A 27,590-nucleotide genomic window follows, 5' to 3' on the forward strand; every position below is an offset into this window, starting at 1 on the left:
TGGTCACAGGGAGGAGTCACCAAATGGAGAAGGTGTGATAATCGAAAGTGCAAAAGGTTGTCTGTTTGTCTGTCTGTCTGTCTGTCTGAACATAGACATATAGACATTTTGAGCAGGACATTTCCTAGGTGACCCCTCCTCTCCCTGCTGCAGAGAAACACCTTCTGTGAGTCAGTTTATAAACTAATGAATAGCAGAATGAAGGTCATCTTAAACTGAATGAATAAATGAATGAAATGTTTTAAAATCTTTTATTTTCATGAATAAAGAAAGTGTATTTTTTATGTATGTTATGTTTGTTTGTTTGGTGATGGTGCGGCCTGGTGTTTGTCTCAGCTTTAAGTCCTGAGCTGTCTTCCTCCTGCCTCTTCAGGTTTAATCTCCACGCTTCTGCTCACAATCAGGGCCAGACTTGGCACGGTTTGCCTCTGCCGTCATAATTCCAGATCTCGCGAAGAAGCCCGTAGTGTGTAATCAAGCCTGGGTCCACACAGTGTGTGTGTGTGTGAAATGTCATTCTCTGCCTAGGCCTTTGCAGCAAGGACAAACCGAGTGTGGGACTGGAGACCTCAAGATCTGACTATGTTATTTTGTTTTTGATAGAAGTGTAAACCATCTCTGTTTATTCCAGCCATAATCTCAAACCAGAGGAAGTCTCAGGGTCATGGCCGCTCTCCTGCGTGGCCTCTCCAGCTCCTCTGCCACCCTGTTCCACAGTGGGCTCCGTCAGAAGTTACCTGGAAAGAGACATTTCCGAACGTTCCCTGTGTTATGGGACCAAAAGGCCTCCAGAGGTAGGACCTATCATTTAAATCCTCCCAGGGACACCTTTAAAAGTGTTGTCCACACAGTCAGTTTCTCAAGGACACACTCCACCTGGCAACTGTTGGCAGCAAGTTGCTCAATATGTTTCCAAAATAGGACAAACTGAAGTGAAAGATAGTGGCCTGGTTCCATAAACCACAGCTAACATGAGAGGTCAGTTAAAGGTGACAGACTAAACAACCTTGACAGTAGGCTGGAGGGTCCTGCTGACAGACGTCGGTGTGTGTGCTCATGCTGCCGACTGTTTTTGAGTGATTTTAGGGTTACTTCGATTTAAAGTTTGAATTTGTATGTGTGCCGGTGCAGGCCTCTCTATCTCTATCTCTTCTCTCTCTCTCTCTCTCTCTCTCTGTGTGTGTGTGTGTGTGTGAGTGCTGGCCCGATGCCAGTCACCTGCTCATAATATCTCCATGGTGGCGAGGTCACCGTTCCATGTTTGGAGAGAAATGTGTAACTTGACACTGTTTCCATCCCAACAGCCTCACTGCTTTACACATGTGCTCCAGTTTTGTGGGTACAAAAGAAATGCTTGATTGAACCCTGAAAGGTCCAAGCCTTTACCACTAGGAGATTATTTGAATATGCCCATGGGTATAAAAATGAGAGATTTTCTTATTCAGCAAACAACGAAGTAGAGAATTATTTTGAACGAGACAAACTGTATTTCGTAAAGAAAATGCAATTAAGGCTGCATAAGATAAACCTTTCGGGATCAGTATAACTTATCAGAGTCTGTATAATCCCTCAGTCTGTAAAATCTTTCAGAGTCAGTATTGCCCCTCGGAGTCAGTAATGCCACAGCTGCACTGTTTATCACTGGAGGCCTGTACTACAAAGCTGGATTTCCTCTTAACGCGCTGATTTCCGGGATTTATAGTGTGTCCTGTACTACGACGCAGGCCAACTTCTTACCATGGTAATGTAGGATTAACACCTAACCTGGTCAGGACCAGGTAATGAAGTGGATAAGATCTGAGCGAGTACAAAAGTCCCACCTCCTGACCAATGAGTTCTCTTGGAAAATGGCCTGTCCATTGTTAGAAGATCCTGGTTGGTGCAGATCTGACAGCTGTGTTTAGGAAAGAAAGATTATTAATGGATAAAGGTGTAGATTTACATCTGATGTACTGATCTACAGTCAGCTGATAAAGCCTGTGTCGGACACTCTTCATATCGTGGACGGATTAAGTCATTCATTCATTCATACATCAGAATTCCTTTATTAATCCCAGGGGGAAATTGCTATACATGCGCTATAGTGACACTGTCATTCTCAGCCGGAACATACTTAAGTGAAACAATGTGCTTTCATCCCAGTGTGTGTGTGATAAATTGAGGAGGACTAGCTGAATAGAACCACATCTGTGCTGCATTAATGTGTGGATCAATATTGTATAATCTCACGTTTTTACGCATTAACAGTCTTGCCTGTGTTCGGTCATTCCTGCTTTTTCTGCAGCAACAGTGTTATTTTTGGTCTGAATTATGGGTTTTAGTTCTTCATATTTTTGAAGAATTATTACTCAATTGTGACATAAATTGCTCTACAGTTTATCCGTGATTGTAGTTGGTTAGACGCTGCAATCTCCACTCGTCGCGCACGTAGCCAGACTGGGCCCACCTCGCTTGAGTGAATGGATTTCTATTTTGCTTCGTAGTACAGAGTTTGGTTTGGTGAAGCCCGTTATCGGAGAGATATCCCGGATATACTTATCCAGCTTCGTAGTACAGGCCCTGAATGTTAATGCACTGATTTTTGATCCACCTACATCTACATTATTGGAAAATAATGTCACACACTTCTTAGATATAGACGATTGGTGCACATTTGATTTAAAATCCTAAACTTCAAGTACAATATATGCTTATTAGGCCAGATCATCTGCTTTGATTTGTAGGTGTGCTGTACAAGGACATTGTCGTGGGTGTTCCCAAAGAGGTGATGCAGAATGAGCGGCGTGTGGCGTTGTCTCCCGCTGGCGTGCAGGCGCTGGTTAAACAGGGTTTCAAGGTACAGGTAGAGAGTGGAGCAGGAAATGAGGCGCAGTTCTCGGATCAGCAGTACAGAGACGCAGGAGCCACCATCACCGATGAGAAGGGAGCGCTAGGATCAGACCTGGTGCTTAAGGTTTGTACACGTCTACGGCCATCCACCATCTGATCACTGTACATCTGTTCGTTTTGGTGTTTGAAGTCTGAGAGAGAAGATAACAGGCTACCAGTTTCTGATACAAGTATAAAGGATGCACAGGTAGACAATCCATTGCATGCGTTTACACTTGCAGACATTTCAGAATTCATTCACGTGTCTACATGCACTGTAGTAGTTTAGGGGTTGTGCTTTCACTTTTTTATATACTTTATTGCAATAATTAACAAACTAATTGTAACGCTGCATTTTTAAATATATTTATATATAAAATTTAAAAGAAATAATAACATGAAGCGGGGTATAAATAAAAAGGTAAATGCCTTTTTGTCACACATCTTTTGATGCAATTGTGTAGTCTTTTTTTCTTTATGAATTTATTGCATGTTATCTGTAATTTTTTAATGGTTTTTTTCCATCATCTAAAGTTTGCTCTACCGTTCTGAACCAAAGATTTATTTTGGGTGAGATTTTGTTGTTTCCATGTTCTTGTCATCTGCTTCATGGCACAAAGCATTAAAGAGTGGGATATCTGCCATGTTTATTGTCCATGATAAATAGATTGTTTGACATTCACTTGTAGAACAAAAGAGTATGACTAAAAAACATTCCCAGCTCCATGCAATGAGGGAAACCCCAAAACTTCCCAACAAATCTGGAGGATACTAATATACTGTAGTTGTTCATATTAATGTTTACTTTGATAGAAAATCAATGGAAATAGATCAAAACCAGAGGGAATATATGAAAATATTTTTCTATGATTAAAATGAAGAAAAACCAACCTCAGAATATGCAAACATGTATTTGCATAAAATTGCCCCCTACATGAAGGCAGAGGCACCTGCCTACCCTATAGTTGTTGTTTCATAGAATTCTGGGAAAAAAGTTGGAGTCTGACAAAAGAGAACTTGGATTAAAAAAATAAGAGAAAGTGGGTACTTAAGCAAAAAAAGTTTGAGAACCACAGCACTAGTGGATGAACAACATGTCCACTTCTCCGCCTCCTATAACTGCTCACAATCAATTTACATCTTCAGGTCCGAGCCCCCAGTTTGACTGAGGTGGGGCTCCTGAAACCTCGATCCACACTGGTGAGCTTCATCTATCCAGCTCAGAACCCAGAGCTGATGTCAAAGCTGTCTGAGAGACAGAGCACTGTGCTAGCTATGGACCAGGTTCCCAGAGTCACCATCGCTCAGGGCTTTGATGCTCTCAGCTCCATGGCTAACATTGCTGGGTAAGTACTTTCTTTCCTACCACATTTGCATGCTGTTTTTTTTTTTTTTTTTTGTTTAACCTTTTTAGTTAAGCCTGGGTTTGCTATATGACAAAGCTTTTTTGCTTTGCAGTTACAAAGCTGTGATTTTGGCAGCCAATCACTTTGGTCGCTTCTTTACTGGTCAGATCACAGCTGCAGGAAAAGTACCTCCAGCAAAGGTAATTTACATCTTGAATAAGCCACAAAAGTATCTCCTCCTCTGTGGCTGTGCTGCTCACTCATATGGACTTGTGTGCTGTGCACAGGTGTTGGTTATTGGAGGTGGAGTGGCTGGGTTGGCAGCAGCGGGAGCAGCTAAGTCAATGGGAGCCATAGTCAGAGGATTTGACACCAGGTAAAAGATGAAGTTAAAATGCATATTAAATCACGGCGTGCAGAGGGATTTATGATGGTTCAGATCTGTCTCTGGTGGGCAGGCCAGCAGCTCTGGAGCAATTCAAGTCCTTTGGAGCCGAGCCTTTAGAAATAGAGATCAAAGAGTCTGGAGAGGGGATTGGAGGCTACGCCAAAGAGATGTCCAAAGAGTTCATCGAGGCGGAAATGGCTCTTTTTGCCAAGCAGTGTAAGGAGGTTGATATTGTCATCTCCACGGCCCTCATTCCAGGTCAGTCACTTTAACCTCCTTGTCCAATATGTTTTTGCTTTGAATCAGGTTTATAATTGAGACTAAGTGAATAAAGTAGTCAGATCTTCAATGACTAAATGTGTATTCATATTCTTTAAATAATGTTAAACAATTAGTGCAATTAAAAGGTTTTAAAGACTGCTTCTCACTGGTGAAAGTGGGGTTCAGTTCCAGTTCTCAGCATAGTGTTGTGTCCACTATCTACTATATACTATACTTATTTACACTAAGTATGGTTAGGAGGATTAGGATGATGAGCGTTCCCAGTGAAGTATACTTCCAAGTTTCCCAAGATGCCTTTCGAACCTACGACAGAAACCTGAAGCACACTGACGCTAAATATCTCCGTTAATTCGCCACCTTTGAAAGTTCTAAAGGCGTTGTAAGCGAGAAAGTGACCAAGTACAATATCAAAATGTGGTCATTTCATCTTTAAAACTTGCAGAAATGCATTTCATGCTGACATTTCTGAGATTTTCAGAGACCCACCGTTCTACTACTGACTAAATGGCCGGTTAACTTTAAAACAAGTGACCTATTTATTTAATTTTTTTAGCATTTAGCGACAGTGGGAAGAAAAAAACTTTCTTTTAACAGGCAGAAATCTCCAGCAGAACCAGGTTCAGAGGTGGCAGCCATCTGCTTCGACTGGTTGGGCTTAGTGGACAGAAGGAACAGAACAGGAAAGAGATAAAACATCAGGGTGTCCCAGACTAGTTGAGCCGTGAATCATTGATCAGGAACTGTCAACTCCAGCTTCAAGACACCTGAAACAGAAAAGAGAGAGAAGGGTGAGGAGAAGGCACTGACTGCAGAAAAACATGATACAGCCTGCATTGGCCTTGGGCCTCACTCGCAGTGGCCTAGTCAGCACTTATTGTAAAGGTGACGAATCTTTTCCTGTTTATTGGTAAGCTAACAGCAACTCCAAGGTCTGTAAATGACGTGCCCATGTCCGCTCTAGTGGTTAGGTTATGTTATGATTCAGAGATGCTTTTGTTTTGAAATGGGGATGTTTGTCTTATAGCTTGAAGGCAGTCCCAGGATGATTTTATGTTACGCTCACAATGCATCACGCAGTGGTTAAGTGTGACTAGTGCGCCCGCTGTGCATACTTCAAAATTGTCCCCAAAAATGCTGCCAATGTGACTCCTCAACACATTTCTGGTGTTTCATGGACTAAAAAGTTGCGGCAAAATAAAGGTGGATGTTTATGTTAAGGCTTACACAGAAGGATCCAAATCCAATCCAAATTGAAAGTTGTGCAGAGTGAGGTGATATTGAATACTGGGAACAAACTAGAGCAAAAATGGTGTCAGCAAATCACTGTCCTCGTGGTCTGGAGAAGAGACACAAGAATTCAAGGTACGAATGAAGTAAAAACACTTCTTTGTATCAGTCTATGCATCTTTGCATCCCACAATGCAATACATGAAACTTTTCCAACAATATCATTGTGTTTATAATGCTGCTCAAAACAAGCTTTCAAATGACTGTTTCAACCTTTTTCTTTTAGTTTTTTTGTAGCAACTGATTTTAGATGTATTCATCTAAAAATCAATAAATCTACACTATTTCTTTATTTTATTGAAATCAGTGATCATTCCTATCAGCATTAAGAAGTGTTTTTACCATGATTTCTCACGTGTTTCACCAGACAAGACATTTTTGTTGTGGTTTGTTTATCATATTTCCCGTAATATGTCGTGACTCTGATTTTGGCCGTACTTTCATATTTCTGTGGAAGCCACGATATCAATTAGTGAAAACAACAGAAATGTCCCTTTGTTAGTGTTTTTGGGGGTCACACTGGCATCAGTAGTAGATGAGAATAACCTTTGGATGACATACACTTTCAAAAGAAAACAGTTTCATGGAGTTATGCAGCTTTAATCCATGATCCCGATACTGTGCAGGAAAGCGCGCTCCCATTCTGATCAAGAAGGAGTTTGTGGATTCCATGAAGGACGGCTCGGTGGTGGTGGATCTGGCTGCAGAGGCTGGGGGTAACATTGAGACTACCAGGCCGGGAGAGCTGTACACTTATAAGGTACAGTCAGTATTCATCATTTAATCATTCTTTCACAGGGAAAATGTGTTTGCTAGGAACTTAGGGCAGGATCAAGAAATAAGACTCAATAATGACACGACGGCCGTTGAACGCATGTCAAATGACGCATTCAGCGCGGGAGTTTCAGACCCTGAATAACAGTAAATAATGCATCACACAGCCTGTTCAAGGCAATAAGGAGATGTGTGTGTGTGTGAGCTCATTCTTTTTAGTTTTGAATGCTTCATCACCCATTAGCATCAAAAGACGTAACATAAATGTTTATTTTTCCACAAATCCTGCCCTAAGTTTCATTAGGAATGGAATTACCAATGGCACAACAGTAAACAAATAATACTCTTATAACAATGCATATTGTATATAAAATGATTCTATATTACAGAGAATACAATGTGAACTGATTACACTTTAAGGCAGGTGCCGTCATCTTAGAAATACTTGGAAGTAAAAGATAAATAGTCATATCATTAAACTGGAAACAAGCCCAAGCACCATAACCATGAGGCTGACATGGTATACTGGAATAAAGAATCACTAGTGAGTGGGTTGGAGGTGCCCAGGCCATTGGTTTCTCTGATTTATATTGACCGAGAATGACCTGGCAAGACTGTGTAGGACTTCCAAATTGACTTTTACCAACAACAAACCTACTCGAGCTAATTATGGGAAATTAATGGGAGGGGATGATGTACACTGCAACCTCAATCAACCGCTACACATGAAAGAACGACTATTATATGTAATAATATAATAATAATGGCTTGGATTTACAAGGACTTTACAGAAACCAATATTCATTCATACTAGTCTTGCCAGTGGTGGAAAGCTACATTAAAATATAAGGTTGAAAGTTGAACTTAAAAAGACTGGGAGGTGGAGGGCAACAGGAGTTTCTAGAATAGAATAGAACGCACCGTTATTGATCCCCAGAGTGGAAATTCACATTTGCAGTGACACAGTATCAGATTAACAAAAATAAAGACTAATATAGGATAATAGTGTTGTCATTGTCACGTTTTAAACAGAAAAAGGACAGCAAATTCCATTAAAAATGTTTAATGCACAGAATCCTCAAGGTCTGTGGTGAAGAAACCAAACTAGAGGGAAATAATGATAAAAAATGCAACACCAGGCCACCTTGTGAGGTCTTGTTTGAAGTAGAGGTAACAACAGAGCCATGGTTTATCCTAACATTCTTTAGTAGACGTCATAAATTCATGCAACTGTAGCAAAGTGGAACAGGGCGTTACACAATCATCTGATATCAACTTTTACCGACAGGGAAATGTGCTATAACAGCATTGTGCAATTCCATCAAACACTTGTAAGTGTTGCACTTTAGCCCTTTTAGCTTTGATCTTAGCATCCGGGTTATAGTTGGTGGCTTACTTCTGGTCTGGAATCAAAATACATATTTTTGTACAGTATGTACCGTATACGTAGAATACCCTCTGCTCGTACATTAATTGTTGTATTATAATGTACTGTGTATTTATAATGGTCGACTATAAGATGGAAACTAGCTCTTGCTATAATATTGATACATATTTATGTTTAATAATGCATATTGTTTCTTATATAAATACAATCTTAAAAAACAAAACTTGTGAATGAGGGACAGATTTGGTATTATTTAACAAGAAAAAAAGTCAATTAAAGTAGTCAATGTCATTGATCTTTAATTCTTTAATATAGGGAGTGACACACATTGGGTACGCAGACCTGCCCAGCCGCATGGCCACCCAGGCCAGTTCTCTCTATTCAAACAACGTCCTGAAGCTGCTGAAGGGCATCAGCCCTGACAAGGAGTACTTCCACTACGAACCCAAAGAAGAGTTCGACTACGGAACAATCGACCACGTCATCCGTGGCACACTTGTTATGAAGGTATGTCTTTGTTCTAGGTATCTATGGGAATCCTTTGGACCTGTTGAGCATTTTCTGTCAAAACATGTTGTTCCAGACATTATTTGGCATATTATTATAATAAACTTAACATTATCAGTGTGCCTTTTTCGGCAAGATTTGAATACATTTCAAAAAAAGATAATTTGCGTTTGTATTGTTTATGTTCGGGGTTGGGGTGAATTACATTTTACAATTACGTCTTCAATTATCCATTTTCAATTACAGTTCGATTATGTTGACCTGCGTTCTTTCCAATTTCAATTAAATTACATTTATAATTTTTCCCATGAAAGTAAAGTACAATCACGTTCTCACTTACTTCAATTTCAATCAATCATAATTACTGAGCCTTTAATGAATACGCCTATAAAACTTAACTTTCCTCTTGCGTTAGCTTCTTATAGGTGTTAGCATCTCTTATGATAACGGCTCAGTTTGAGCCATGTCTTAAATCAGCTGTAAAATACACAAAGAAATATTATCTATCATCTAATTAGTTTCTGATCTCTTGGTTGCCTTGTTAGGCTTCCTAAACAATGAAAAATATTGTTATTAATATTGTGGACGTCTGAGTCAGTATACCCTTAGATTTAATTACATTGTAAATGACAGTTTTTATGGAATTTTCATGCCAATGAAATCAGTTATCTGAACTCAAATACAATTACAACAGCAACATGTGTTTTCAACTACGATTAAAATTATAATTCCGTCATACTTGTAATTATATATCAATTACAGTAATAATTGACCCCAACCCTGTTTATGGTCTTCAGAAACTTGGAGTCTTTGGCATTTTTTCTTTATGCAAACTGACTTTGAATTCTTACACTGGCCCTGTGTGTGTTCTGCTGGATTCAGGAGGGAAAAAACATGTTCCCATCCCCTCTTCCTAAAACGAGCCCCCCAGCCCCAGTGAAACAGAAAACTGTAGCTGAGCTAAAAGCTGAGAAAGCAGCTGAGGTGACTCCCTTCAGCCGCACTATGACCTCAGCTGGAGTCTACACTGCAGGTTACACACGCGCGCACACACACACACACACACACACACACACACGGAAACTAATTACTGAAAGGTTTTTGATTGCATGGATTTAATCATTTAACAATGAAAAAATTAATAATAACAAAATCAGGTTTACATTACATAGTGTTTGGTATCAATTGGTTATTTTTTGTAGGCAAAATATTTGATGATGAGTATTAATAACAATTACAAATCTTCAATATTCTGATACAGTTATGTTTTTTATTCTAATAATGCCAAAGTTTACAATTTAAATAATTTGAAAAAATTGTAATAAAAGGTTTCATCCTATTGCATATGCCTGATTCCTTGAATTATGTATTTTATAAATTAAGTTTTATTTTAAAAAAAAAATATTATTTAAAATAATGTTTGGCTGTATTTTTGTCTTCTCTTCTTCTTCAGTGAAATAGATTTTTTGGGGTTGTCAAATATTTGTTTGCATTCACTTTTTTTCAATCCTAACCTTAACCCAATAATTTTTTTAGTATTCTTATTGAATATTTAAGACTCATATCCACCTCCATTCACTCCAACAGCAAAAAATACTAATAGACAGTTCGCCCGGATGACGTCATCAACCCATGATGCTTTGTCGGCTTTTCAAGATTTTTCTAAGGGCAGCAAAAGGAGGACTTTTGTTCAGATGTTTTTAAAAGGATAATTGTTTGTAGAAGGTTTAATCAAGAGATATTTGAAAAACAAACTTTAATATAAAACTTAATACAGTTGAACATAGTTTGTAAACGCTCAGTTTTTAGAACTTTTCCCCCTTTGATAACAAAATAAGAAGTGATGGACAAATGTCAGCAGCCGTGTGACTGGGCTTTCTCTCTCTAGGCGTGTCCACCTGTTTGGCTCTGGGCATCATCTCCCCAAACGCAGCCTTCACTCAGATGGTCACAACCTTTGGTTTGGCAGGAATTGTGGGATACCACACCGTGTGGGGTGTGACCCCCGCTCTGCACTCTCCTCTCATGTCTGTCACCAATGCCATCTCAGGTCAGGGTTCACACACTGCTTGTAAATGGATTCATGAACCTGGTCCATGTGTGGATTCCTGTTCTTTGAAACACTTGTTTATAAAGTTGTTTTTTCGTTCAGGCCTGACGGCGGTAGGAGGTCTGGTACTGATGGGTGGAGGTCTTACTCCTTCCTCCCTGCCTGAGAGCCTCGCCTTGGCTGCTGCCTTCATCTCCTCCATCAACATTGCAGGTCCGACATTCAACGTTTATCCTCACATCATAATGACTGATTACCATGATCAGCCATCTAACTGGATGCTTTCCTCTTGTGCATGTTCAGGTGGATTTCTGATTACTCAGCGCATGTTGGACATGTTTAAACGCCCCACAGACCCACCTGAGTACAACTACCTGTTCGCACTGCCAGGAGCCGTTTTTGTTGGAGGTTACGGAGCCTCTGTAGCTGCAGGGTACAACATTGAGCAGGTGATGTGACACGCATCATATCCATCATCTTTGTCAGGGTTCTGGGTGTGTGGACTAGAGCAACACATACACATACGCACTCACACACAAGCTGGGTTTTACAATGATGTGTATTTTAGGTTTAATTGTGTTTCTGAACTGTCCTAAAAATTTCAAATATACACTATAAGATGATGTATACAATATATAAATATACACAATACAAGTAACTTTATATAGGATAGAATAAATTAAATTAAAATTACAATAAATTAAATTTAATTAAAATTAAAATAAATTAATATTTAAATATGATTGGCAATGTTAATATTATAAATAATGTAAAGTAATACTGACTAAACCTTTTGCATTTAATGTATTTAGGCTAAAGGGTTTTGTTGTTGGAAATCTTGAAAAAGAAAACTTGATAATTTATTGAACAGAATTAAAAGTAGACAGCAAAACATTTAGGAAAATCTTGAATCCATGATTCTTTTTGTGGTCATGTGTTTGAAAGGCTGTGGGAATTTTGGTTTCTTATCACACTCTGTCTCTGCATCTGGGTCCATAATTGTTCCTGTCATAAAACAGAAACAATAGGGCCTTCGAACCACCTTTGGTGCTCAGGCCTTAATAATAATACTAATAATAATTAATAGAAACGATAGGACCTTTGGTGCTCGGGCCCAAACTATAGAATATTAATCCCGTTTGGCTCTCTTTTTGAGGCAGGGAAAGAAAATGTATCCGTTTTTGACATTTTCCAGGATGCAGTGGTGCATGATAAAACACCTCCATCTCGTGGAGAACACAGTCTACAGTGACTAACTGTAGAAGTGGATTGTGTGTGTAATTTCTTGCCAGATTCATTTGAAATCCTCAGGATTTTTTTTTTTTTTTTTTTTTTGCACCAGCTGCAAATTGTGTCCTCTTGTATCTTTAGTCTTCCTGCTAAAAGTTGTTAACTTCATATTTTTTGTCTGGATTTGTCATCCTGGGATTACACTATGTGTAATGTCACACTTAAATACTAGGAGTGGGACAATATACAAAGTTCACAAGACAATACGATAGACAACACTGGGTTCATGATTACGATACAGGATGACATTTATAGAATGGGGAAAAACTTTTTAAAACTAGCTTAGAAAGACATCAGGAAGGACAACAAACATGGAATTTTGTGGAAACATGTAAGGAAATTTGCATATATTGCATATTGTGGAGTTTAATTGAATTTGTCTATTTGGAGAGGCTGAGATGTCTATAACTGAATTAGTTGGTAATTTACACGATGATTCATGTTGTCTCTATTTTACTTTCTCCTGCGTGCCACATTGAAGGTTGTAAAGGGCCTGGATTGAGTTTGACACATGTGCTCTAGGAAGAGTTCGCTTTTGAAGACTATGTGGTTTGGCTAAAAATTGAAAAAACGTGCCAAATTTTGTATTTCGGTTATAGGTCCAAATTAAATTTTTGCTGGTCACGATCAAATGGATATACCTACCGAATGCCATCAAGCTAGTTCAAACCAGTGGAAAGTTACAAACACTAGGTGGTGCTAACCAGTCTTTCCTCAAATTGCATCAGAAAAGTATTTTTAATTTTTTTTACCAACCTATACCCTTCCAAATTCATTTAAATTACACCCTGCGTAAGGGCCTCAAAAATCCAAGTAAAGTGTGAAAGACAAATCAGTACAGAAACAATAAGACAAGACAATTTGGGATATAATAAGAGGACAAGACAGGATTTCCTAAAATGGTAAAAAAAAAAAAAAAGTATGTACAACCTGGTTTTTTACCTTCTCTTTAGATGATGTATTTTGGTTCTGGCCTGTGTTGCGTGGGTGCGCTCGCTGGCCTCTCTGCTCAGAGGACCAGCCGCCTGGGAAACTCTCTTGGTATGATCGGAGTGGCAGGAGGCATCGCCGCCACCCTCGGCGCCCTCAAACCCTCACCAGAGCTGCTGTCTCAGATGTCCATGGCCATGGCCTCTGGAGGAACTCTAGGTAGGCACGAATCAACAGTATATGTTGTTTTTCATTTGGTATTATTGTTATTATTGTATTATAGAGTAGGAGTGTGACGATATCTTGATACGGCGATAAATCTTGTGTTTTTTTTTTTTTTTTTTCAAAACCTTTTCTGCTTTTTCACTAAAATGTGCAGGTAGGTCTTCACAGAAATGCTGTCACTGTTTGTTGAAGGAACCAATATATTGTTTACTGGAATATTGCACTATAATAGTGTCACTGGTAAGAAAAACCCTATTTTCTGTTTACACAAAGCACTATTGGAGATACTTATTCACAGAAATGTTGCACTAAAATAGTGTCACTGTTCATAGGACACTTTTTCAATGTATTGTCTTTCAGAGATATAAAATAAAAATTGTTTTTTCACTTAATCTTTTTATTCTTTTGTCATAGATTATCGTAGATTGATTTCTGACCAATATATCGATAATCGCAGTATCGTCATATTGTGAGATAATTGTTATCGTGAGCTTTGTATCGCATATCGTGAGGTACCCAGAGGTTCCCACCCCTATTATAGAGCCTTGACATGCACAGGAAGCTTTACAGTCATCAAACAGATTAAAATAAAACTCAGGGCCTTTTTCTCTAACACTGCCGACACACACTGAAACAAAACCAAAAGAACTGCATTATAGCAATGATTTGGATGACTGAAGGGAAGAGAGGGAAAGTAATACCAAAGAGCTTCTGGAGACACAGATTAGAAAGAAAAGAAGCAGCATGGAGATCATGGGCAGCAGTGAGGACAGCAGCGGTTGACTGTGAGAAGTAGAAGAACTTTGTGAAGAATTTATGTGCCATTAAGTTAGATATGGAACAGGTAGCAAGACGGATAAGACAGTGGAATACCAATGATCTCTGAAAGAACTGTTCAAAAGTCACGAGTATAGACCAGGGGTCGGCAACCCTTGGCACCAGGTTTGGGGTCAGTTATAATTTAAATGGCTAATTAACTATAATTATGATTGTAACCGTCATTGGAAAAATATATTTCTGTTGTAATCATAATTGAATTGTAATTAAGCACAGATACAGTACTTGACTTTGGCATGGAAATTTTTATAAAAACTGTCAATTACAATTTCATTAAACACGAAACTATGGAACCATGTTACAGTTCTTTGGCTTACACATATGTCGTTAACAATTATTGAAATATGTTTCAGATCAAGTTTACCTGTTGAAATCTAGGAGTATACCGACACAAAACAGGCTCAGACGCCCACACCAGAAATAATAAAACCAATATTATCATTGATTAGGAAGCCTAATAAGGTAACCAAGAGATGAGAAACAAATTAGATGTTGGATAATATTTTTTAGTTTTTTTTAATGCTGATTTAAGACATGGGTCAAAACTGACATGTTATCATAAGAAATGCTAATGAAAGCTAACACAAGAGAAAGAGTTGTTTTAGGGGGGTATTTATTTAAATTTTAGTTATTAATTGTGATTAATAGAATTTAAACCTTAGTAATTGAGAAAATAATTGTAATTGACTTTAAGGGGGAAATTATATTGAAATTTTAATTGTAATTGGAAAAAAATGACAGTCACCGTAATTATAATTGAGTTGTAATTGAACATGGATAATTAAAGACGTAATTGTAATTTTAAAATGTAATTGACCCCATCTCTGGGTGATAAACACAAACACTGGCACTCTGGCACTGCACGGTGTTATGACGATCCCAACTTTTCTCTTCTGTGGTTTGATTTCTTGAGTTTTGAATGACAGGTTATGATCATAATCTCTGCAGCGCTGTGGCTGCGTTCCTGCTCGTAATATCTCATGCACAAAACCTTTGGCTCTGTAGGGAATCAGAAGAGCTTGTTCGCATCGTATCCTTTTGCTGCTGAGCTATCACAGTGCTCAGCGCCAGTTCTGTTCGAGGCAGATTGATTGTTCAGCATGGTGGTCATGTGGCCAAACACATGTGAGGATAAAAGATCATACCAAAATATCTTTAGAATATGATAAACTGTGCTTTATATGACTGGAATCAAATTGCCATTACGTGGAAATGTTTTTCTATTTTGTGTCATAGTTTAACTTTGTTGTATTATTGATAATGGCACACAAATTAAGAAGAAAATTTCAAATTTACACTCGTCCTGTTACAAAGGTTTTCAACCCCATGTATATACTGTTTTAGGAGGCCTCTTTTATTGCGTTAAACCTGTTGTAAACAATAATTTATATCAGATAAAGACATAGTGAAGGCCTCATAGATAAATAAATCAAAGAATATTTAAAAAAAAAAAAAAAAGATGTAAAAGGTTGAAATTAACACTTCTCTGCATCTGTCTAGCGGACTCCACATCCCACAATGCAATGCACAAAACTTTTCCAACAATATAAATAAAGCGAGTATTTATAGTGGAGATTGAAACCAACTTTTGTGCGGTTATTCTGACCTTTAACTTTTTTTTTCTGACTAAATTATCTTCGATTAATTGATCTATGTACCTGACAATGAGGCACTGTGATAGATAAATCTATCTAAAGTTCTAAATGAAATATTTCTCTCATTTGAAAAAAGACTTCACCGTGATTAAATTAGTTTTTCAGAGCTGTTATGCTTGTGTTGTATTGTTCTGAGCGGATATTTCAGGCCTGCTACACTATAAAGGGCTTCTCTGGCACTGATTATTGTTCACCACAGCTGCTCTTGTTGTTTTCCGTTATCTTAAGTGGTCACTGTTTCACTCGTGACAACTAAGTCTTTCTTGGTTTTATGATCCACCACACCCCCATCAAAAGAAATTAATAATGTTCAGGCTCCTTTGAAGGCCAAAATAGTTTGTTTAGAAAACTCAAAGACCATCCTGAATAAGTTACATCCTACTAGCTTTGCATGCAGCTCCTCAGGCCTTTTTTCTCCCTCTTTGGCTAATTCATAACAGAGCATCAATCAGCCTCTGCAAATACACAGACGAATAGCTTCCATCATCATGGAAGATGTTAATCGTAATGTAAGAAGCAGGTTGATAAATGATGTTATGATCAACGTAAGCAGGGGGAACAGCCTGAAGGTTCATACAGTGGTAATTCAATGTTCTTGAGACTTTGCAAAAGTACAATGAAATGCTTAACTAGTATATCATTAGATCAGCTTTGAAGATCAAATCCATAAATTTGAAACAGGTGTAACCTTTTTTTTTTATCTTCTTACCCCTCTTCTTAAATGTTTCTCCTCGTGCTTAGTCATGCCTGAGACGTTTGGTTCTGGTGCTGAGCTCAGCCAAAGATAGTAACTCACTGAAAGCTTTGTTCACATCCTGCCTGCAGGTCTGACCATCGCCAAGCGCATTGAAATCTCAGACCTGCCGCAGCTGGTGGCGGCCTTCCACAGCCTGGTGGGGCTGGCGGCTGTTCTCACCTGCGTTGCTGAGTTCATGATTGAGTATCCGCACCTGGACACCCACCCGGCTGCTGGAGTGCTAAAGACCGTGGCTTATCTCGGTACTTACATTGGAGGCGTCACCTTTAGCGGATCACTGGTGGCCTACGGCAAGCTTCAAGGTAACAAGTGCAAAAAGTTGGAGGAATATTCCTGCTATTATTATTTTGATTATGATGAAAAAACATTTTTTTTGTGATACCTTTTATTTTGCAATTCATTCATAAGAAGCCGTTCAACCTATTTCACAATAGGAAATATAAAGATATAAAACAAATACATTTTAGAGTGCATAGTTTTGTTAAATCAAAACAGGAAACTAAAATACATTTGTGTAGGGAAAAAGGTAAAAGTATCTGATACAAAACTAGGATGTCCCGATCCGATATTGATATCGGATATCGGTCCGATATCTGCCAGAAAACGAATATCGGATTTTATCGAACTGCAACTAAAATCTCCGATACAAGCGCTCCAATAAGTTTTTGTTGTTTGTGTCCCCGCCCTCAGTTGTTCTCACCATATACTGACCGTAAAAAATAACTGAAGTGAGCTTGAATTGTTGACTATTTTTCTCTGAGTAACATCACTTGATCAAACTTTTTCTAATATTCTACACTCTAAAATAAGTAATAAAAGTATGTATGATTCGTGCTGATCGTTCGGATCGATATCGGTATTGGCCAATACTCAAGGCTGCAATATCGGTATGGTATCGGAAGTGAAAAAGTTGTACCGGGACATCCCTATACAAAACTAGAAGAAACCAGGAAAATAGTACATATAACAGAAAAATATCAAATTTGTTTAAACAATAAACTACTGTCAAACTTAAAATCAGATCAGCACAAACACACAGATCACTTCCTCCATTCAAACACACACACAGTCAGTTTAGTTTCCTAATAACTTACTTAATACAATGCATTTGTATACACATACTACAGAAGAACATGTAAATTTCACATTGAGGGAACCCTATTTTTAAGAAGGCTAATTCTAAAGCTAGTTCTGTGTCACAATTTGGATAGACATTGTGTATATTTATGTGTCAGTCCATTACAGGGCAAATGCAAAGGGATACACAACCACTTACACTCACTTTGGTAAGCTCAAGATTCCTAGTGACCTCACTGACATGCTTTTTGGATGGGAGGAGGAAATCTAAATACCCAGAGAAATCCCACACGAGCATGGTGAGAACATGCAAACTGAAACGCCACACAGAAAGACGTGACGTGTTAGACGTGCTCACAGACAGGCGCACTGATATCTACATATAAACACATCAAGCTTTCCCCCTCTGGTGCTAATGGTCTCTTTGATCTACCTAAAGCCAGAGATCCTCTGGAAAACCCTGGCTTGGACTGGGTTTTATGTGGATGTCTTGGCAGCCTCTAATTTAGAACAACTGATCAAGAAGAACACATAAGACGCTCTCTGGTAATTAGTTGTGGCGGGTTGGATGTAGCAGTGTGTCATTGCTGCGGTCAGGAGAGGGTCTGATGAGAAACCTTCACTAAGACTTTACAAAGTCTGAGGATTTAAAGACACACAGCACTGATTAGGAGAACATGTTTTCTAATGTCAACTGAAGGAACAACAACAGTTTCTGTTTTGTTTAAAATGAGTGCTTTGAAACTCTGTTCGTAGGCGTCCTGAACTCTGCTCCACTGTTGCTGCCTGGACGTCATGCGTTGAATGCTGGTCTGATGGCTGCGTCAGTGGGAGGAATGGTGCCTTTCATGCTTAGCTCCAACTACGCCACAGGCATGGGATGTCTGCTGGGAGTGTCTGGGCTTTCCACTGTTATGGTAAACGTTTAATTTTTTTGAAGGGAAATTTTGGCCCTGTTTACATGACATTTTGTTTCTAAAAAGTTCCGCATTCACACGGCAACATTTTCAATACGATCTCTATTTGCATGGGGCCGTGGGTAGCATTAAAAACAATGTAGTTTATATGCCAGGATAATAGATGGTGGTGTGATTTTCCAAATAACCAAAATAAGCTCATGCGCAGAGACACTTCGCCCAACACAAGTAAGAGTAATAAGCTTTAATCAGGCTTACAAAGTTAGACCTGACCTGGCCCGAAGCCATCAGAATATGGCCCGAACCCGAATAAAGCCGATCTGTCTTTAAGTCTGAACCCATTGCTGTCCGACACTGTTGAAATTCATTTGTAGCGCGCACATGTAGCTGAGTTTCTTTATTAACACAGTTTTATTTAAAGCTGCAGTTTGTAGAATCCTCTCTTTGCTCCGTTTTGAAACCGAAACTGAACCTCCCTTACCGGGGTCTTTTGTGAACCCTCTTAGCGACTTTTTTCTCCAGTATAGACTAGTGACAAATGTATGGACTTTATCTTGTTATTGGAGATTTTTCTGGTGTTTTAGGAACTCAAACATGAATGCACGTATCACTGTAGTTACTGCCCTGAGCAGCGGCTGCTGCCGTCAGCTCGTCCCCACCACAAGCAAACACGGGGCTGTGATCTCAGCTTCCTGTGCAGCAGTCGCTCAGAGCAGACTGACAACAATCACTCAGCATCCAGATGGTAAAATGAATTCTTCTGGAATAAGCTTTTCTTCAGTTTACACGCAATTTATCTCGTCGGTCCTCACTTTTTTTTCACCAAATGATGCCAAAAAAAAACATACATACTGCAGCTTTGTTAGCCACACGTTCTGCATTAAACTGCAAACATAACAAGCAGCTTCATGTATCCTGCATGCTACGTACCGGTTTACTGCTGCAACACACACACAACTCAGGAACCTGCTCCTACATATGTACTACACACAGCGAGTTGTTTATGCATTTTATGACATAATTTATTCATGTAGAGGACAGCCTTCATTCACCTCAGCATTCATTTGTTTGTCTCTCTCATGCTTATCTAGACACATCACCTGAACATACACGGAGACTGAGAGGGTAGCATTTTCAAAAACTTCTACTCTGGAGCCAGTTTTTTTAAAAGTTTAATTTTCAAACACTAAAATGCCATTGCCCTGTAAATGGACCACCAAAACACAACAAAATGTTTGCATTTTCACTAGACAACATCCTTGTGTAAACGGGGCCTTAAACTCTCCTTTTTTTTAATTACTTTGTAAATATGGTTTTTCATGTTTTTGGTACTTACCATTACAAAGCAAGCATTTAAACCCAAGAAGAACAAACTATTTATTTTCAATTAGACAATACGCTGCTCCCTTTTCCAGACACGAAACCCAACACTCGCTGATGATAGCTTGTCTTCATCACATGACCCAAAACCTTCAACTTCAGCCAATCCAAATCCTGTGACTTACTATCACTAGAGACAACCTTCAACTTTACCTTGCTAAACTGTTTGTATTATACTGTTTATACACCATCTTTTGATAGATCTTGCAATTAAAATTCATTACAGGTACTCTTTAATGCAGTGGTTCTCAAATTTTTTTGGACCAAGTCCCCTTTTCTCTTATTTCCGAATCCAAGTACCCCCTTTGCCCGACTACAATATTTTGCTCGGAATACTCTGAAAAACAACTATAGAGCGTAATGATGAATGAACAAGTTAACACACATTTTAAAGAATCCCATTGTAAATAAGTGCAATGAAACGGTGTTATAGTGAATCCTATATGGATTCATTTTATATTTTTTATTGTTGCTGCCTGGTGTTGGACCAAGACTCATCTTTGTATTTTCAGTTCATGTTCTAATCAAAAGATCAGTTTCATCATCACAATTATGATTTTTTGGTTATTGGCATGTTGCAACTAACTTGTACAGTAGCTAGCGATATGCACCTATTCATGTTTTTTTTTTTTTTTTAATTACTCTTTTCTCATTTACTTTTAAGCAATTTGCAAGTTTTTATAGACCACTCTAGCTAAGCCACTATGCATGCTGAAATATTATGAGATTACTGTATTTTAAAACTTTAAATCATATTTAGGACTTAATAAACTAACTCCCATAAAATATATTTTTCAAACAAGTTTTAGACATTGCTACATTTATTTAGCAATTAAAAACGGTTGACATGACTGCGTAGTTTCTACTTTTATAACATTTTCTTTATCCTATCCCAGGGTGTAACGCTGACGGCAGCCATCGGAGGTGCCGACATGCCTGTGGTCATCACTGTGTTGAACAGCTATTCAGGATGGGCTCTCTGTGCTGAGGGCTTCTTACTCGACAACAACCTCATGACAATTGTTGGAGCTCTAATCGGCTCTTCTGGTGCTATCCTGTCCTACATCATGTGTGTGGTGAGTAGATCAACCTTCGTTAGCGTAACGACAAACACAGTTCACCAGAGCCTTCATCCTTTTCTCCCACGAAGGCCATGAACCGCTCCCTGCCCAATGTGATCCTGGGCGGGTTTGGCACCACATCCACAGCGGGTGGTAAGCCCATGGAGATCGTTGGCACTCACACAGAGGTCAATGTGGACCAGACCATTGATATCATTAAAGAAGCCAACAACATCATCATCACACCAGGTACACAATGTGCACACAGTGTCAGACCTCATGTAGGTCCACTTTGGTTTTATACCGATATAAACTTTAGCAAAAAGAGAAAACATTTCTGACAATGAGGATAAAAGAAGACTAAGATTAAACCCTAAACCAAACATAGGCAACTGACCCCAAAACATTTTTTTCAAAAATTGTAATTCAAGTAGTTGGAAGGAATATGGTCAACATAATGCAAAAAAAATGGCAGTTTAATGAATAAAATGTAAACAAAAGCACGCAAAATGAAAGACACAAATAACAACCACTTAAACAGACACTGCAGACTGCAAAAACACACCAAACCACAACACATTGACAAAATAACTCCAAAGACACACAAATTCCAGACAAACCGACACAATGACAAAAAATTGACAAAATGACATGAAAACACACATATCAAAAACACACAAAATGACTTGGAAAAATGCACAAAATGACAATATAAATTTCCAAAATGACAAAAACCTCACAAAACAACACAAAAAGGCAATAAACAAAGATGAAACCCTTTGTTCTTGTTCTTGTATCACATTGGTCTTTCTAAATACTGACATGAATGTTGACAATGTGGCCCACTGATCAAACACATTTTATTGGCCCCTGATGTGATAGAACTTGCCTTTAACCGAAGGCCAAGGTCAGGACTAAGACCAAAGATTGAGACTAAAATTAAGAGGTACAGCAAACTATCTCATAACTAAAGACAAAAATCTAGACCTCGACTATTCACTGGGGCCAAGATAAAGACATGAACTTAATATTTGGTCCAAGATTCAGACCTAGACATAGCTATCATTTTACTATATAATCAGCACCAGTGAAACTTTTCTTTTACTCGTACGACAACAGGCAGGTGTGGCTGCTAGTGAGGTCTCTCGCTGTCATTGGACAAAGATGAGGCTTACAGTTCATGTCCAACATGTGATAATATCAGATGTAATTGTAATGTACTAATGTTATATAAATGTAGTAGGAGAAGTTTAGCTTGAGAGATAAACCATTGGGCAGTTGCTATTTTTTCCATCTCCATTTGTTTTAAGAACCCCAAAAACATAGTATTTGAGGTTTATTTTCCCAAACTCGCCTGTGTTCCAGAGTTTTAGCCTCTGAAAAGTCACTTTCTGAGCAACTCTACACAAACAGGCTGATTTGCGTCCTACTTATGCATGAGTGGGCGTGTCTATAGACAGGACACTGACTTCCTCCTCCCTGCACGGTGACGTAGGATCAGAGGACGGCCCGCCCTCCTCCCACCCACTTCGTAGCCGAGCTCATGCTGCTTTATAAACACGAGACAGAGCAAGGGGGCGGGGCTTTAGCTGGTACATACATAGACTGTTGAAAATACATACATAGCACTGTGCGAAGGACGCTGAAATGCTCACCTTCGTGGGCGTGTTTGTTTACATGTCAATCACGGCAGAGAGCTTCCTGGAGGCGCGGCTTCTCCAGCTCAAATTCTCTACTTCAAATTTGTCATCAAAGTGGGAACGCGTCATCAAATTGGAGCGAGGTGTTTGGGCTCACCCTGCAGTAAGAAAGGAGAACATCACCCTCTAACTAACGATTGAGGGAATCAATGAAAAAACACTTTGGGCATGTGTATGAAGCCCTAATAGCACTTTATGATGTTTAAAGCTCAGAAAGAAGATTTAGCTTATCATGGGCCCTTTAATTGCAATGAGGACATAAAAAAAAATAAATGTGGTTTGTTTTATTTTGTTGAGGAATTCCAACTTTCATCTTTTATGTCTACATCTTTCAGGCACATTTGGAAAAAATACCTGATCTGCAAACAATATGGAACAAAACATTTGATAATCTGAGAATTATTTTTCACACTGTGAAGTTTTTATTCTGATAACTAAGAATAAACCCTGAATAAGGGGATGCACGCGTGCACGCACTCCCACTAACCTACTTGATTTTGCACTATAGGAGCAAAAAGACAACCAAAATCTTCCTAACAGAGATGCAGCTGCATTGTTACCATCTGTCACATCAAGTGGTAAATTCAACACCCGATCATAGTTTGGGCATTGTTAATGGGTCTTTTGCAGATTTGCGTAATGAAACATTCCTTATACAATCCAAAACATGCTGGACTGTGGAAATACAGGAACTGAGCGTGTGCTACCTCATAAAAAGTCCAACTGGTTTGAAGTGAAATCCTAAATCCCAAAAACCACAAGAGGGTGTAGTTTGTTCACAAATGATCTGTAGCCACTAAAAAGAGATGGTGTCTTTAATCTGAGTGTGAGACATTGACCACATCGTGATTTATAAACTTGGGAAAGACAGACTTGTGTGACAAGTAGTCGTTGGGTGGTTTAAAAAAAAAAAAAAAAAAAAGAAGAAGAATGAAAACTACTTTGAGTGACTTGCATTTTTTTTGGATTGCTAAAGTTTTGGATGGCTCCAAACCAATGAGTGGACAGCTGTGTGGACTGACATGCTGGTTTGATTAGGGAATTAGTGAAATGTCTGAAGATCGATTGAGTCCAGACTCAATCAGGACTCCAGGCATTGTCAACAGCTAAGTGCGGCAGCGAGAAAACAGAAGTTGTCTGGGGAATTAGAAGATACAAGTGACAGGCTTTAAGAAACTCTATTAAGGCCAATACTGAACTCAACGAGCTATCAGACCACAAGGGTTGAATAGAGGGTATCCAGAATCAGGGAAAAGAGCTCTTTGCACGCAGGGTAACTAAATGCACACCATACATGCAAGTTTTCCTTAGAAAAATGTTTCTTTCACCACTGAAGAACAATAATCTAATGCAGAAGGGAGATTTGTGGTAGATGAGGACACAGGAAGGAAAGAACAAGGCACTGAGGAAAGAGATTTTTTTTCTTTGATTTTTCTGAAGTGGAAACGTGAAACACTGTCAATGATTTATAGTGAGATTTTATGGACTATTAAAATGTGGTATTATGACAAATTTTGTATTATGCCTTTTTTATTATTTTTATTTTCTAATTGTATTTTTTGTTGTAAATGTGATAATGGCCTGTTTTTAATTATGTATTGTCTTTTTTAAATTGTATTTTATTGTTTACAGCACTTTGCTTTACAACAACCGAAGTTGACCACTTTGTCAATCAATCAATCAAGTTTTATTTCTAAATTGATATATTTCGATTTTTGTTGACTGCCAAGTTGTTGGTGGTGGAATGATTAGCACATCCGCCTCACAGCAAGAAGGTCTTGGGTGGAAACGTTCTGGTCCTTTCTGTTTGAAGTTTGTATGTTCTCCTGTGCTTGCTTGGGTTTTCTCTGGGTACTCCAGCTTCCTCCCACAATCCAAAAACAGGACCCATAGGTCTATTGATTGCCCGTAGAGGTGAATGGGATTGTGTGTGAGTGGTTGTCTGCTGTGTGTGTCCCTCCTTGGAATGTCGTCCTGTCCGGGGTGTACCCCCACCTAGCGCCTGATTGACGGCTGGAGATCGGCATCAGCAGGCCCCTGCAACCCTGAAAAGGAAAATGGATTGATGTATGCATTTTATTTTGATGGTGGTTCACATGGGAAACAAAGATCTGAATAGACAGGACAGGCAAAAAAGACAAAGATAACAAAATCTGGTTCACTGGTGTGTGGGAAAGTCGCCTCATCCTCCAGGTCCTCCAAGTGGCTTTTTTTTTATAGTGTTGTAGTATTTAAAACCAGTTTTGGTCTTGAGACCGTATTTTGAAGGTCTTGGTCTCGTCTCTGACTCGAGAGCATTTTTATTAAGTTTTGTCTCAATCTCGGACTGGCCTGACTCGGGATTTCCCATAAAGACCGGTCGAGGCCATCTGCTATTCTTCAACTTCATTAATGTAATAATAATGAGAAGTACTTGGAACTGTTCCTGTTATTTAATGTAATTTCACTCACTGATTGTTCTTCTTGGAAATAATTTCTAGTAATTTGTGTGTGAAAAACCTGCAAAAACTCTGACTTTACTCCATGTTATTTTTTAACAGAAAACTTACTTCTGAACACTGACTGACCTCATTCACCCGACAAATAAACATCTTATTTTCAGATATGTGAAATCATTTATCACTATCAGTGGCTTTAAAGTACAAGTACAACGATTTATTTTTTGCAAGAATTTAGTTGAACAAATTTTTCAAGATGTGAGATTTTTACATGCTGAGCTTTGAAAGTGTTGTAGACTCCTTGTTTTTGTGTGTCAAATTTATTTAGAAGAAACGTTCTTTAACTGTTCAACCTTGTCATGGTTTTTAAAATGGATTTTTATGGACTCCTAAAAGTCTTTGTCTCGGTGCATTCTGGTCATGAGTACAACACTTATTTTTCAAAACCTTTGTAGTTTTCTGAAGAAAAACATGAAAGAAGTTGAGATGTACCCAATTTATAATGGAGGACACAACTGCACAGCCCAGCGTTAATGCGAGGGTCTCCTGCTCCTGTCCTGGGGGACGTAGTTTCAATGTTTCAGCACAGTGGTGTTAGTGTTGTTCAGATTTCTGCATTATGACACAGTTGGTAGAAATGTGTGTTGGAGAAGGTCGTCATTGAATACAGTGACTAATAGTTAACTGTATTTATAGACTTGTTTTTTGTAAAGTCTGATGACTAAATATGCATGTCAACTTTGTCTGGGGCAGAACATTAACAGTGTTCCACAATAAAAGCCAACAGCAATAAATTATAAGCACCATGGCAAAGTCTTTCAGTACATTACATTCTGGTTGTAAGTTTGTCTGAAAACCTTTTTGCTATTGCTTTTCTGAATTAGTCATTAAGTAATACATTACTGGCCTTCATAAATTTGTTTTTCTTTTACCTGGATAAAAAGCATCCCTTTTAAGATAAATGTGGTGTTTATATTTTTGTGTATTAGGATGGGGTCTGTGTGCAGCCAAAGCTCAATATCCTATCGCAGACATGGTGAAGATGCTGAAAGAGCAGGGAAAGGCCGTCAGGTAATGGTCTACTCATTATTTCCCTGGATGTTTTTTATATTCACTGCCTTTTTCCTCAAGTATATTTCTACTTGTATCTGACACAGAAGCATAATAATAATAGTAATATTTTCACATCCATCCTTTTAACAGGTTTGGTATCCACCCAGTTGCTGGTCGTATGCCCGGCCAGTTGAACGTCCTTCTGGCTGAGGCTGGTGTTCCCTATGATGTGGTTCTGGAGATGGATGAGATCAATGACGACTTTCCAGGCAAGCTTTACTTTATTTGCTGCTCCACCATGAGCTGGGTGGGCAGGTGTTGGCAGACGAAAGGACTTTACTACATCAATTATCTGTAATGGACACACACGCCTTGATCTGAGAGCGGAGCAGCGAGCACATGTTTAGACCATCAGTGTTAATAGGGAAACAGGCTTTGTTTTCTTAGCAACCGGACATGTGAGACACATTTTGTTTTCTTAAGGAAAAGTTTATCCGCTGCTTGATGTGTGCTCACTAGCGGTGTATATAAACTTGTTAATGTCTTTGACCCACAGAGACAGACCTGACACTGGTCATTGGAGCCAACGACACAGTAAATTCTGCAGCACAGGAAGATCCAAACTCCATAATAGCCGGAATGCCTGTTCTGGAGGTTTGGAAGTCTAAACAGGTTTGCCCAAGTTAGGTCTTTAGTCTCTCTTTTTTGTTGCATGCTACACAAAATAAACTGAAACACTGTTTTTGGACCAGGTGATAGTGATGAAACGCACCCTGGGCGTGGGCTACGCAGCAGTTGATAACCCCATTTTCTACAAGCCTAACACATCAATGCTGCTGGGAGATGCCAAGAAGACCTGCGACAGTCTGCAATCTAAGATCAGGGAGCACTATTACTAAGACCCAATAGCATTTTACACTAAAGATGGCTCACAGTGACATCTGCAGCATATGCTTTAGGTAAACATGTGAGTTAATCATTTGAAAAGAAGTAGAGGTGGTTTTCTTTTTCCTTTTTTCTGAGGGAAAAAACCTAATATGGTTAACAAATTGAGGATCCACTGATTTGTAAATAAAAGTATTTAGATCAAAATATACATTGGTTTTTATTGTGCATCATTTTACCTTATCTGATCAGATTATTTTAGGGCCTGTACTATGAAGATGCATAAGTATTTATGGGATATATTTCATGAGCAGGCTTCACCTAACTAAACATTTTCTATCACAGAACTGCTGTACTACGAAGCTGGTTATTAACACGTTGACTTCTTAAGCCAAGTCATTTCAGCCTGGCAACATTCGCGTTCACATGATACGGGTGGAGTTTGCAGCATCTGACCAACCACAATTACGGAGAAATGGTGAGAAGCAACTTACGT

General features: G+C 38.8%; 1 protein-coding gene across 2 annotated transcripts; it reads left to right on the forward strand.

Moving 5' to 3' along the window:
- The first annotated feature begins 51 nt into the window (after positions 1-51).
- On the forward strand, positions 52-27,305 carry nnt2 (nicotinamide nucleotide transhydrogenase 2). 2 transcript variants are annotated; one of them, XM_028438329.1, is made up of 22 exons: positions 52-166; positions 632-794; positions 2,724-2,953; positions 4,015-4,214; positions 4,327-4,414; positions 4,502-4,590; positions 4,673-4,860; positions 6,798-6,931; positions 8,648-8,839; positions 9,722-9,872; positions 10,728-10,889; positions 10,992-11,102; positions 11,193-11,338; positions 13,133-13,328; positions 16,652-16,885; positions 18,417-18,577; positions 20,854-21,033; positions 21,108-21,267; positions 26,146-26,227; positions 26,360-26,478; positions 26,766-26,881; positions 26,962-27,108. In XM_028438329.1, exons 2-22 carry the CDS (start codon positions 665-667, stop codon positions 27,106-27,108), a joined length of 3,216 nt encoding a protein of 1,071 aa, XP_028294130.1. In that variant the 5' UTR covers positions 52-166; positions 632-664. The 2 variants fall into 2 exon arrangements, with proteins under 2 accessions (XP_028294130.1, XP_028294139.1); XM_028438338.1 differs by lacking the exon at positions 52-166 and having other exon boundaries at positions 434-794; positions 26,962-27,305.
- Positions 27,306-27,590: the final 285 nt, after the last annotated feature.

The sequence above is a fragment of the Gouania willdenowi genome, chromosome 3 (genome assembly GCF_900634775.1).
Source record: "Gouania willdenowi chromosome 3, fGouWil2.1, whole genome shotgun sequence".
Classification (NCBI taxonomy): Eukaryota; Metazoa; Chordata; class Actinopteri; order Blenniiformes; family Gobiesocidae; genus Gouania; species Gouania willdenowi.

Coding starts and splice junctions, on each gene's coding strand:
- nnt2 (XM_028438329.1), top strand. CDS start 665: ATGGCCGCTCTCCTGCGTGGCCTCTCCAGCTCCTCTGCCACCCTGTTC. Junction 4,215..4,326: donor TCCATGGCTAACATTGCTGG/GTAAGTACTTTC, acceptor TTTGCTTTGCAG/TTACAAAGCTGTGATTTTGG. Junction 21,268..26,145: donor CAACATCATCATCACACCAG/GTACACAATGTG, acceptor TTTGTGTATTAG/GATGGGGTCTGTGTGCAGCC.